Source organism: Symphodus melops (assembly GCF_947650265.1).
Source record: "Symphodus melops genome assembly, chromosome: 8".
In the NCBI taxonomy this organism is placed as follows: Eukaryota; Metazoa; Chordata; class Actinopteri; order Labriformes; family Labridae; genus Symphodus; species Symphodus melops.
This window is the reverse complement of record NC_136698.1, coordinates 15,555,359-15,568,423: the sequence shown is the minus strand read 5'-3', so window position 1 is coordinate 15,568,423 and position 13,065 is coordinate 15,555,359. Positions and strand designations below refer to the sequence as shown.

At 41.5% G+C, this 13,065-nt stretch overlaps 1 protein-coding gene and 1 long non-coding RNA gene across 3 annotated transcripts in view; one reads left to right on the top strand and one right to left on the bottom strand.

Annotated features, from left to right (window-relative positions):
• The window catches only part of ssbp4 (single stranded DNA binding protein 4), a 79,727-nt gene that overhangs the window by 19,229 nt on the left and 47,433 nt on the right, over positions 1–13,065 (top strand). For both annotated transcript variants that reach the window (XM_079349534.1, XM_079349535.1), the window contains exon 4: positions 840–924. In XM_079349534.1, coding sequence (XP_079205660.1) covers positions 840–924 — 85 coding nt within the window. The remainder of the gene's footprint in view (positions 1–839; positions 925–13,065) is intronic.
• LOC306827620 lies at positions 3,993–6,071 on the bottom strand. The gene is made up of 3 exons (XR_013779649.1): positions 4,545–6,071; positions 4,250–4,341; positions 3,993–4,082 (listed from the first exon to the last, which is right to left on the bottom strand). It is a non-coding gene; the product is annotated as an uncharacterized lncRNA (long non-coding RNA).

Genomic DNA, 13,065 nt, shown 5'->3' with positions numbered 1-13,065 from the left:
ATTCTAAACCTCAGTAGCTTTTGTGTACTGACTTGTACGTGTCTATAGCATTTACTATTTAAAACCAAAGACAAACTGAAGTGCCTAATTATTCAGTGAAATGGCAACTGGCAGCAATTCATATATTCTTTAAGCAAAAAAAACATTTAATATCACTTTCTTCTCTAAAGTGAGGCAGCGAGTGGACCTACTTTTTGCCTGTTTTATGACCAGAATGAGCAATTCAAATACCTCCATTTCTGCTCTGTGATTCTTTTTTCAAAATCTGTATCAAATGAGTATTGAGCAGTCATTACTTTACAGGTCTTGTTGACATGTTTTTATTGTAATGTACAAACTTTTTTAGCAACTGACGAATATAAAACCCCTCAGATAAAACAGGCAGGAAACACAACAAACATTAATAAAAGGAAAACAAAAATGAGTTACAATCATTTGGTGAGTATCATTCATGCATGTCAACCCCAAATACACACCACGTGTGCTCTGCACTCATTTTTACATGTACTTGATCAGATTTTCCCAACTATATACCATTACTTTGTGGACTCGATTATATTTAATTTGGTAAAAAAAGAGCACATTACTGAATTTAATTTCGTGAACAGCACATCCCAAAGCGTCTGTCTGATATTAAACATCTTTATCAAAATATATCATTTAGTTGTTAAAGTCCACTTCATCACATGTACTTCGATCAGTATAAACAAACTTGTCATGATTAGGTAATTGCAACCATATCAACTTGAAAAAAACCAAACAAACCAGGGACATAATGTGTTCCTGTCTCTCACAGTGAAGTGTCTGACTGCTGCTGCTCTCTTGTCTCGTATGCACAGTGTATTCTGGGATCTGTACTGCGCTGCCCCGGATCGGAGGGAGACATGTGAACATTCCAGCGAGGCCAAGGCTTTCCATGACTATGTAAGTGAACTTCACTAGCACACCGGTTGTGTGCATAAATATACACACATCCACTGGTTGGACACACACACACACACACACACACACACACACACTGACTCACATGTGGTTTTAAGCACATGAGAGCGTGCGCAGAGTGTGCATCAGAGGGAAGAGAGACAGTTCTGTGTGTGATAATACTGCTGGTTCTTGTTTTGACATGTCTGGTCTGCTCGGGATGGGACAGACTTGGAGGCAGACGTCTGAAAATGCAACACCTTTGAACACCGTTTGTACTTTATGAGAAAGCCTTTAGACTACCAGCTTGTAATTTTTGAAAGTCTTGTACTGTAGTCTTTCTGCTTCCATTCATATGATCAGCTTAAAGTAGATATCAGTTTTCCTTCATGCCTTCAACTCTGCAGCTCATTTGCTGGGCCTCACTTCCTCAAACACTGACCTCTGACCCTTGAGGACTTCCAAAGTGTGTGCCAGAGGTAAAAGGTCATGTGGCTGCCTATTTATTGGTCCACTCAAGGCTTCACAAAAAGGTCAAAGCAAATAAAGCAGCTGGCTGATCACACGAGCACATTAACGCGCACATTGCCAAACAATACATTCACACATAGAGGACATGTTTAGAGCTGGACAGACTGCTTGATATGGCTGCAGGGGACGGACTAGGTGATGAAAGGTCAGGTTCCTTGGCCCCGCTGACCCTGCTCGTCTTGTGGAGAGAAAGAGCAGTCGATCAGTAACCTATAGAACACATGCACACACATACAATTAAAGAGGCTGTTGAGTGGATTATGGGTCTTTGTTGGTGCAGCTCGAATTATTGCTATCGAATTATTGCTATTATTGCTGATCAAACGACTTTGATTTGATTGTTGCCCTTAAACCTCTTATTGTCTCTCAGTTTGGGTTTTCATATAACCATGATGATAACCATGTCTCACACTGTATCAAATGTTTGAACTGGGTGTCCGAGCACGCATGCACAAAAGTCCCAACGTTGTTGAGTCACAGTTACTCTGGCATGATGCTGGAGGCCAAAACTTGAGGCAGCTTTTCAGTGAGAGTTTTCCTTCTATAAAGGGCACCTCATCCCAGTGCTGCTTAGCTCTATGGGTTCACTTATGGATTGTTAACGGAGAGAATGCACCGAAGAGGGTTTTTATTTTTGAGGCTACACCTGCAGCAAAACTACAGTGAGGTTTTGTAAGAGTCACGGGCAGCACAAGAAGGTGCACTATTGTAAAATAACAAGTTACACAGATAAAAAGTTTCTTGTAACGTTAGAAAGAATAAAGAACAAAGAACACAAATTGTTGTTCCACATGTTGTCTTGTCACTTTTTCATGTGGGTGTCAGAGCTGCTGTAAGAATGCTAGACCCAGTGTGGATAAAGCAACGAGACGGTTTGGGAGAGAGGGGATCTTTGAGCAGATAACTGACTTGATTGAAACTTAAATGTATTTTTATCAACTTTATTGAGTTGGTACCATTTTCTGGTATGTCTTTTCACATCACAATATATGGCAGAATGAAAAAATATCCCACAGCACCTTTCTTTTATATACATCCCTAGTCTAGACGGACTTCTTTAACCAGTAGATTATGATTCTACCTGTGCAGAAATGATACCTGAAATGGATTAACTGTGCTGCTATTCTTACCATGCGCTCTTCATTCAGGCTCTTTTAGCCGTTAGCCAGTCATCCATTCAGCTGAACTCTTATGAGGTTTGACAGCAAAAGTGTGAGCACTTGTCAGCCGAACAGATTACATTTGTTGTGCATGTACTGTGCATGTGTGTGTGTGTGTGTGTGTGTGTGTGTGTGTGGGCATGAGTTGATTTGTGCGCCTCCACCTCCATCATTGTGTGTGTGTGTGTGTGTGCGTGTGTGTGTGTGTGTGTGTGTGTGTGTGTGTGTGTGTGTGTGTGTGTGTGAGTGTGCATGTGTTGGACCACCATAAGATTAATTACATGGTTAATTAAACTGAGTAGTTAATTAAATCTGACAACTGTGTCTAATTAATCTAAATGCAATATAATTTCCTACACCTTTCTCCAGAGGTAGGCCAGCTGGATACCTGCATGTCAGCTCTTTAACAACTGCTGTTTGACAGGCCTGGACAATATACAACTGAACCTCACATGCTGCTGCTGTAAAATGACACATTTTAAAGGTGTATGTGTTTCTGTCTTTGACTGTATAAATTAGTCAGCTGAAGGACAGGGTCATTAATGCTGCAGCTTTTGACCTTAGAAGGGATGAAAAAAATGAGGAATTGATCTTTTGGCGTAAAAGGTGCTCTGTGAGGTTTGATGAATTTGGTTTTTTTAACAGGCTAATATGACTTGGTTGTAGTTCAAGGATATAGACTGTTATTTGATCTTTGACCTGGCTGGTGTTCAGGAGGTCACAGAGTGGAAGCTGTCTGTGTGAGAACTGATTTGATATAGGTGTTTTGTTAAAAAGAAATGTTAATTTCCAAGTTTTACTCTTGGTCCGTTTTATGCCCTTTTCAGTATACTATCCTGTGCCTTAAAAAACATATTTGACTTCTTTTTTTTAAATGATTCCCTCAAATGTTTTAGACTCTTGAGGATCTTTTTTTGCAGATTTCGTAAATCTTAGGCTCATATATTAAGTACCAAATTTTGGTATTTTTAGATAATTTGAAAGTAAAATGGTGTTTTGTGATGTTGTTTAGCTATGCAGCATGAGTTGAAGTGATTGACCCAGGGGGCACTGCTTTAGAGTCACGCTGTTTCTTAATAAAGGAATGATGCTTTTTTTTATTTCATTTTTTTTTGTTCTCTTTGATTTGCTGGTGTGTTGAATATAAATGCTGAACCTATGACGCATGACAATGAAGCACGCACAGTGGATGTGGGAGAGGCTCTGACAGCACCAAAATGCGAAAGGAGGTGTGTTTACGCTTAAGTATATGCATGTGTCCGTTGCTGTTTGTGTGTGTTTTTATGGGTTAGTGTGACGGGAGAGGGAGAGGGAATGTCAGGGTCGCTGTGTGTGAATCCCTCGGGTGTTGACGGGTCTGTGCGTCTCTGATTAACTTCGGCTCCTCTGTCCCTGCAGACCCACGGCCCTGATCGAGTCTCTATCACGGCTCCTGCTGATAACAGCTCCCTCATCCGCCCCTCGGTCCCCCTGGATCACAGAGGGAAAAACAACATGATTCCTCAGAGTAGCACAATTGCTGTGCGTGAAAGTGAAAGATGACCGCACAATAAATTATTTTTTTGTTTAATTATTTTATAGTTTATAGCATAGACTGTGAAAAAACTTGGGGGCCTTTGAAGCAAGTGCTGTCTCACCCCAACTTTCAGTCCACCTAACAGCAGGGTAAGAGCTGGAGCTGAGGGGGGTCCTAAGCCTCCTGACAGACTGCTACAGGCCAGCCAAGCCCCTAAATATGAATAACTATTATTCTCCATAAAATCAACATTATAGTTATATATTATTATAGTTATATAAAAAAACACCCATGTGGGCCGATGAAGACATGAGCTATTCAGAGCAATTCCCTTCTCCTTTTTTTGTTTTTGTTTATATTAAACTGTAAACATTTTTATTTCTGCAGTAAAAAATATTTTTTTTAATGCATATTACCTCTGTGGCTTCTGCAGCCAGCATCGTGGACACTTTTTCGCTTGGTTTATCATCTCTGGTAGTGTTTTGTGCTAACCAAAGAGAACATATCAGTGCTTGGCTGTAAAATTTATATTTTGAAAGATAGCTTGATTATTTGTTTCCCAGAGCTAATCCGGTTGCTAGGCAACATTGAGATAGAATACAGTTTTAGTTACAGATTTGGCTCAATTTGGCCTCTCTTTCAAGGAACCTCTTACTCAGCCTTGTTCTACTGGCCTTCATTGTGAGCGCTGATGTAGACTTGGTGGACTCTCCAGTTTGGGGGAAGATAATGGAATATAATGTGCTAATCCTTAGATCTTGGGACTGGTTGACAGCTAATCCAGGGGAATGCTGGGATAGGAGCCCTGGCCACACTCCCAGAACTGGAGGCTTCTCGCTGGTTGGCTTCACCCCTGGATGGTGCATCTGCAACCGTAGCCACTCAAACTCTCACACAAACACACCCCGGCAAGCTTTTTTGGCTATCACACACCCACACCGGAATGCAAATGAATGCACACCCACTCAAAAAGAGCAGGATGACAGTGTATGATACGGAGCTGGTACAGCCTGAAGTCTTGTGCCTCTGTAAAGTCATTTAAGTGGTTTCTCTTGTTGTCTTAATTGTGGGAGTTTTGTTTCTGTCCTTCCTCTTCACATTGTCTTTTAATCACGTTTATTTTTAAAAGAGATCGGAGCGTCTTATTATCCTTTTTTTCTGCTGGAATTAGGATGTTCCACAAAAGAGCACTTTGTTGAGGAAACGTGTTTGATTATAAGAACATGGCACGTCTTTAGTAACTCAGTATGAATGATGAAAGGACGGGAGCTTTGTGATGTAGAAAGCTTCCATACTGACGAGCGCGCACACACACACACACACACACACACACACACACACATTCTTTCTCACATAAAAGTGGGCAGAATAACGAGTGTCTGTTTTCTCCCTTTCAGATACACACTCTAGCAGTCACAGACAAACAGTCTTTCAGGGAATGATACACTTGGCCTTGTTGTCACAGACATCTTGCTTTGCCCCAGTCAGGGGTCGCGACCCAAACATCTGCGATTCATGCCAGTCCGGGTTCATCGCCCGCGGAGCGTCACAGATTTAGTGCCACAAGTGCGTCATTCACATCGCAGCGCTTCACCGACTCCACCGGGCTCTCGGCTTATTGATGAGAACTGTCAGGATGATGATAGAGCTGGAGGAGGAAAAGATGTGCATCAAAATATTTTCTGTTACACATCACAGCTTGTCAAAAAATAGATCATAATAGGAGAAAAAACCTGAATAAAAAATGTCTGTGAATTGGATCCGTGAGTGTGAAAGCACAAGTTGGTTAAGTACAATATGAGAAACATTTATATGATGACACTGCAGCTGACTTGTTATATGGTCTCTTTTTATGTACAAGCATTGAACCTTAAACAAAATCATATTCATATACAAGACTACAAAAGAAGAAATTTGGCTGAGAAAGTTTTCTTTTTAATCGAAGACAATTTAAAAAAGAAATGTTGACTAGTGTTTAGTCTTTTGCTTGATTTACATTGTAACTCTAAAATTGTTGTGTTTAGTTTCCGAACAAGTATTTGATTCAGCTCTAAATAAATACATTTCAATAAATCCAAAAGAAATGTTGGTCGAAGCCCTGATCTGGTCCAGTCCCAGCATACATTGCACACAAAGTAGATTGACAGAGGTGCAGTGTTGGCTGTTGCCCGGGAATCCTGTGAGAGGGTTAAACATTTGTTCTGTGGGACCACAGTAACAGGTGGCACAAGGGGAGGAGCCAAGCTCTGTAAACAACGGCTGAGGGCCGAGCCTTTGTCTGGATTGTTAGTGTGATTCTGTGCGTTCTCCATCCCCACAACTCCCCTCATGTCCCAGTATCAAGTGCACAAACACACACACACACACACACACACACACACACACACACACACACACACACACACTCATGCCACAGACACACCTCAGCTTAAGCCCTGTCCTCCCAATCATAGCTGTCTTTGTTGGTGCCCTTTTTTTCACTCTTTCTGGACCTGCTCTCTTCTCTCTACTCAGGTCGCTTTCAGCATCAAACCCCCCCACCACCTCCTCTCGCTCTCTCTTTCCTTTCCTCTCTGTTCCATGCACTCTTTCTTATTCCCCCCTCTCATAGGAGATTGATTGGGTAATCTGGCGAGGTGCCAGTAGTGCCCGCTTTCTTGCTCAGGGGAAGGAGAGAGGAGCGGGGGCGACATGACGACATGCAGGAATAATAATAACATCCATGATACAGGCAGAGTGGTTATGGATAAAGGGATGAGGAGGAGAAAAATAAGGGAGAGGGAACTGTAATGGCTTCTTCATATGATTCTTCTGGTCATTTTCAGTTTAAATATTATAAATATAGCTTACACATGCCATAGCATTGTGTCTCCATTTCTCTATCAGCATTTCGATATCTTCACCCCCCCCCCCCCCCCCCCCCTCACCTCCTCCGTTAGCGCCTGTGTCGTCTTTTAATATCAAACAGTGCGTGGAGTGCAGGCTGCAGGCAGACGGGTGCTGAGCGAGAGGACGCTGTCTTTGTGTGCTGTTGTTTACCTTTGTTACCGTCTAAATGAAAAAGGCCAGTTGGCTCCTCTGTCTGTGTATACCTTTTCCCCCGATCTGAGGGAAGCAACAAAGCCTGAAAGTGCTGCCCTCAAGCTGTGTGTGTGTTCGGCTGGAGGTCTGAAAGTGACAGAAGCAAAGAAGATCAAATATTGTTTATGATTCCCCTTCCTTGCAGGTTCATTCTGGGCAAGCTTTAAAATGTGCCAGGGTGTAGCATTTGATCTCAACTCTGCAAGCAAGGAGCTCCTGGATCTGTGTTTGACAGAGACAGACATGAAGACAGACATATGGAGACCACAAACCGGGGACAGAGACAGAGAGTGAAGAGAGAGAGAGAGAGAGAGAGAGAGTAGGAGAAAGGGAGGAAGATGTGTCAGCCTGCGGGAAGAAAGGTGTCTGAAGTCACTGGGGACTGTTTGAAGTCTGCATTTTTCACAGTTTTATCTGAGTTTTGGTGCGAAGGAAAGCATTGCATCTTGCTAGCCAAAGCAGCATAAATTCCATGAATCCACCTGAGCAAAGTTTTTTTTGTAGAAGCATTTATTCACACCCCAACACACACACACACACACACACACACACACACACACACACACACACACACACACACACACACACACACACACACACACACACACACACACACAGATTTCCAGCACAGTCCCATTTAATTTGCCTAACCCAGTTACCCTTGAATGCCCTCTTAGTTGCAGCATCATCATCCATAAAATGTAATGGTTGAAATGAATACTACGTTCGCGGAAATAGTGGAAACTCCTCAGGGGGGCATTTGTTTATCTCTCCCAGTGAAACTCTCGGCTGAATGCTGCCAATTTCTGTTTTAGTGTCGACATTTTCAGGAATTAAATTATGGTTCAATAATTAAAAAAACAACATTCATCACTTGTTTGCTCCTTCTGTAACCGGTTCGCTGTGGAGATTTGTTGTGAGTAATTTGTTCAGGGAGAGTTGAAAGGAAGACCTTTTTACAGGCCGTTGTTTGTGTCTGTGTTGTTTTCTCTGCCAATCCTACATCTCCTGCGTTGTGCTTTGACTTGTACACATGCACATAGGGCACTCTTGAAATAAGAGATTTTTAATTCATTTGCTAGCCAATAATGTTGGCCAATATTGGCTTATTCAGTGACTATTGGTATTACTAAATTAATAGCAGATATGTGCCGATATTACTAGATTTATTTACCAGTCAAATAGCATTTCATTTGAGTATTTTTGAATTACACTAGCAGTTCTCTTTCTTCCTATTACCAGGGGAGAGTGCAACATGGATACTTTCCAGAGTGTTAAGCGGTGATGGACGTACACGCCGAGTTACTATCCAGTTGATCTTGTGTTTGTTATCTTTTTTCCACAATTGTTTGATAACCTAATTTGAGGGATCAAGGGAATAAATGTGCTCGAACAGACTGAACATAGAGCAAAGAAAGATATTAGCCATCACATCGAAAACATTGTTTCTCAATATTGATATCTCTTTCGGTTCCAAAAATTCCATATTGTTCGGGCCGAATCTCAACAAGTTTTTTCCTTGGTTAAAAAAAGGGTGGAATAAAATAAAAGGATGCCCTCAGCATCTTTGTCTTTTTTTATTCGTGTATCCCACACCTTATCCACTATATCTATTAATATATTGTTTAAAATGACTTTCTGCAACACAACGTTGCATAAATAAATGTATAAAGCTGTTGAAAGTGTTGTTTTGGTTTGAACTTACCCAGAGTGTCATGCCATGACTTTGCATTTCTTAAAACCTTCTGTCGTGTAGGATTTATTTTTGGGCTTTTCATGCCTTTATTTCAGAGATAGGACAGTGGATAGAGTCAGAAACTGGGGAGAGAGAGAGAGAGGAAATGCGGGGAACGACACACAGGATCCGCAGGTCAGACTCGAGCCCAGGCCGTCCGCTCTCAAGGACTTCAGCCTATGAGGCACATGCACCAACAGCTTGGCTTCAGAGTGCAGAACATCCTGGTATAACAATATATGATTATTCACTTTGCCAGAATTTTACATTACTTAGACAATTTCAATATTTTTCAAAAGTTTCAGTCTGTCTTTGAATTTTCAGTTGCAGAGTTTCCTCTTCTCTCTTCCCAGTGCAGATCTTGGAGCAACATTTCATTGCTGCCTTTCCTCATTACACCTTAGACACTGACGATGGTTACAAGAATTGTCAGGCAGTTCCCAGAGAGTGAAACTTATCTTTAAACACACGCTCCTCTTGGTTCACTTTGGGAGTTCAGACACCATATTCTTTTTTTAATTTTATTTTTTTTACACCAAGTCCCTAAATTGCTCATACTGGAGCTGCTGTAATGAATGAAGGTTTGATTTTGAGGTAGGGCTAGATTGCATCCCTGTTGCACAGGTGCAGGAACTGTCCGCACAAGAAGGAAGGGTTTGGCAAGAGTGTGCTCGTGGAATACAGGAAGAACAGAGACACCATGTGGAGGTGTCATTTCAAATTTGAAGGCAGTGAGACGAAGAATTTAACCGGATTTACAATATTTCAGATCAAGGTTTTCACCTGTTATGGAGACGGGGACAAATACTGTTTTTGATTCTTTGACATGACATGCTGGAGATCGTATAGCTTGCTGATTTTACTCATCCTCGTCTTTGTCTGCTTTATCATTGTACTTGATCCATGTTTGTTTTTGCAATGCTCACAGTGCACAGGATTGTTTTTCTGGAACTTAAAATGCAAATGCAGCAGCTTTAAATTGTTAATTAATTAATAATTGAATTAACATCAGTCAGTCAGTCAGTCAGACTGTGCTGCTTTCATGCTTGACCGTCTGGAGTTGGAGCTTCTTTCTTTAAAAACTGATAAAGTATATTTTCCTAAAAGTCCCTGACTCCTTTTCTTCTTCTTCGTCATGTCTTTGTTCACTCGCTCAATCTTTTTCCATCTCGCACAGTCAGACACACTTTGTCCTGCCCTCTCTTCTTTGCCACTGCCTCTCTGTGTGGCAGCGGGCAGGCTTGTTTCTGGCAAACCTTGCAGCCTGGCACAGTGTGTCCCTGGCAGCGTGTGTGTCTCTGAATGTGTGTGTGTGTGTGTGTGTGTGTGTGTGTGTGTGCTGTCTGCCAGTCCACCAGTCTCAAGTACCAGCTGGGCACCCAAACTCACAACCAAAATAAACTGGCTGCTCTATCAATGAGCCCATGAGGTGCAGCGCGTGTGCAGGAGTGTATTTAAGCTTGTGTTTGTGTGTGCATGCATATGTACTTGTGTCAGTGTGTGTGTGTAGGTGTGTGTGTGTGTGTGTGTCAATCGGACACCCTGCTTATTAAGTCTCATTGAACCGAGTGGTGAAACAAACAGTCCTTCCTCAGATGAATGCCTGAGATGTTTCGCCAGTCTCAACTTTGCATTACACTGAGACCCTCCTTGCAAGGATTAAAGACTAAAACAATTACAAAGCCAATTTGCAATTCAAATTCTCCTAAATGTAGACTTAATCCCCATTTTCTAAAGGCAGCAGCACTGAGAGGCAGAATAAATGTGTGAGAGAGCCTCTGTCTGGGTTTCGGTTGCTAAAATAACACTTAAGTTATAGTAGGGGGGATAATGAATGTGCTTTGAGCTGCTTCTGTTGTATCAGGAGAACCATTTTGTTTCGTTAAAAGTCTTTGTCATGGCATACACAGAATCAGCAGTGGAGACATAGATGTACTTCTATTCTCTGTAATATTTGCATTCTGTTTTATTTGCATGCGTGTATTTTGAATATTCACACACGTGTGCACTTGTCCTGATGGCAGGGGCCGCAGTGAGCTATAGTTTACTGCTGCCCAGGGTATATTTACAGACAGCGACTTTAATGTGGTGTAATGATTATTTTTATTCCAGGTACTTCGACAGCCCGTTCCCTGTGAGTAGAATGACTCCCCATTGGCCCGCTGATTACCTTTGAGGCTGCCACCACACCTGGCTCCTTCAAATCTCCTCCTTCTCCACCAATGCACCTTCAGAACCAGCTGCTTTTATTGCTGCTCCTTCATCTGTTCATCTCTCTCTCTCCCTTTCTCACCTCCAGAACATATTCTTTCACACGTCGTCTAAACTCAACACTACTTTATAAATCAGGGAAATGGATGACAATGTCACCACATAAAGTACTTTCGAAACATTTTGAAAACAACAAAATGGAATTGACAAATACTATTTTTGATTTGCATCATTGTGTGTGCAGAAAATAACAAGCATTAAAAAGATTAACCTGTAGCTGTTAATACGGACAATCAACTGCCCTCCTCGCTGTTTCTCCTGTCTTTCTCTCACGAGTGTTTTGAGTCTACATCTTATTTTACCACTCGTCTATTTTCCTTTTCCCAAAAAGAATGCGCACAAGTGGAAACATGTTTTTAATAAGGAGAAGTGGACCGTATGTGCTCGGCCATTTATAGTTATATTCTGAGAGCGCTGTGTGATGACAACCTTGTTATAATTGTTCTGAAGTAATGACTTTAAGTCCAGCAAGTGTTTCCAATGTATTTTTGTCAATGTTCTTTGTTCAACTGAGAAAAGGGCAGCGATTTATTCTGCTGTTCCTCGCTCATGATCACTCAAACATAAATTGAGCAGGAGGATTTTTACATTACCCAGATGAGTCTCTGCCAGATTTAGCTTGGAAACCGTGGGACTAAACTGACTGTAATCCCACCGTTCATCATCCACGAGTCCACACATCCTTTTCAAGCTTCAAGTTAAAAGTGGCCAATGGCATCAAGTGAGGAATCTCAGTCAATCATAAACACTTAAAGTGTTTATGATTGTGTGAAGACATTGGAGGGAACGCATAACATGCTTAATTCAGCTATCTAGCTGATCGAGTTTCAGCAAATCAGTGAGTTGAGTTATGAAGTTTTGTACCGTTTTTATGTGGGGCATTGACTGCAGAAACATCCAGAGGAACAGTGCACACAAGTAAGCCTGAGGAGTGACTTTGAGACTCTACTACTTACCGATTAAAAGTGGGTGGCTAATCAGTAAGTCAGGAAATGACACAAATAAAGCAGGAGATGCAGATGAATGTTCACCAGTGAGTCTGGTAACTCTTTTTTTAAATTGTTTTTATAAATTATATTTTCGGGCTTTTTCGGCCTTTATTGAGAGAGAGAAACAGTGGATAGTGCAGGAAATCGGGGAGAGAGAGAGGGGAATGACATGCGGGAAAGGGCCTCAGGCTGGAGTCGAACCGCCCGCGTGAAGACTATAGCCTCGATACATGGTGACGCGTGCGCTGCCACTGTGCTACAGGCGCCCCGAGTCTGGTAACTCTTAAGGTTTCTGTTTTACCTTTTCGAAGCTCACAGTCAGTACCTGCTGCACAAGTTAATAGACGTGAAATAACTTTTGTTGTGATTTAGCGCATTGAAAATAGAAAATGATTAATTGTTCGATTAACACGAGTAAAAAGGCTGTCCACATTCTCTGCTGTATGGCTTCTTTGTTTCATGGGAGTGTTGATCGAAAATCCCCGTGTAAAGTCACAGAAATAAATAATTTGGGAGTTTCATGTTTCCAACTCTTATGCACGTTGACACAGTGACATAACTGAGTGTTCACTTTGATTTCACACATTATCAAACAATTAACTGCTAGCAGTAACTGATTACTGGCCCAGTAACCCTGCATTGAACCCTTCCCATATTGGATATTAAATTGCTACATTATTACAGCACTGTAATCATTTTGCATCCCATTATCATTATCACACTGCATCACCCAGATGTTGTTATATTGGTTACTAAGAGTTAATCTGTTGCTCCTTTCATAAAAATAATGGAGTTAAAAAACAGAAGAGTGCAATGTGTATTTATACACTTTTGTAAATGCTGGTGTGTGTGCTTAATCAT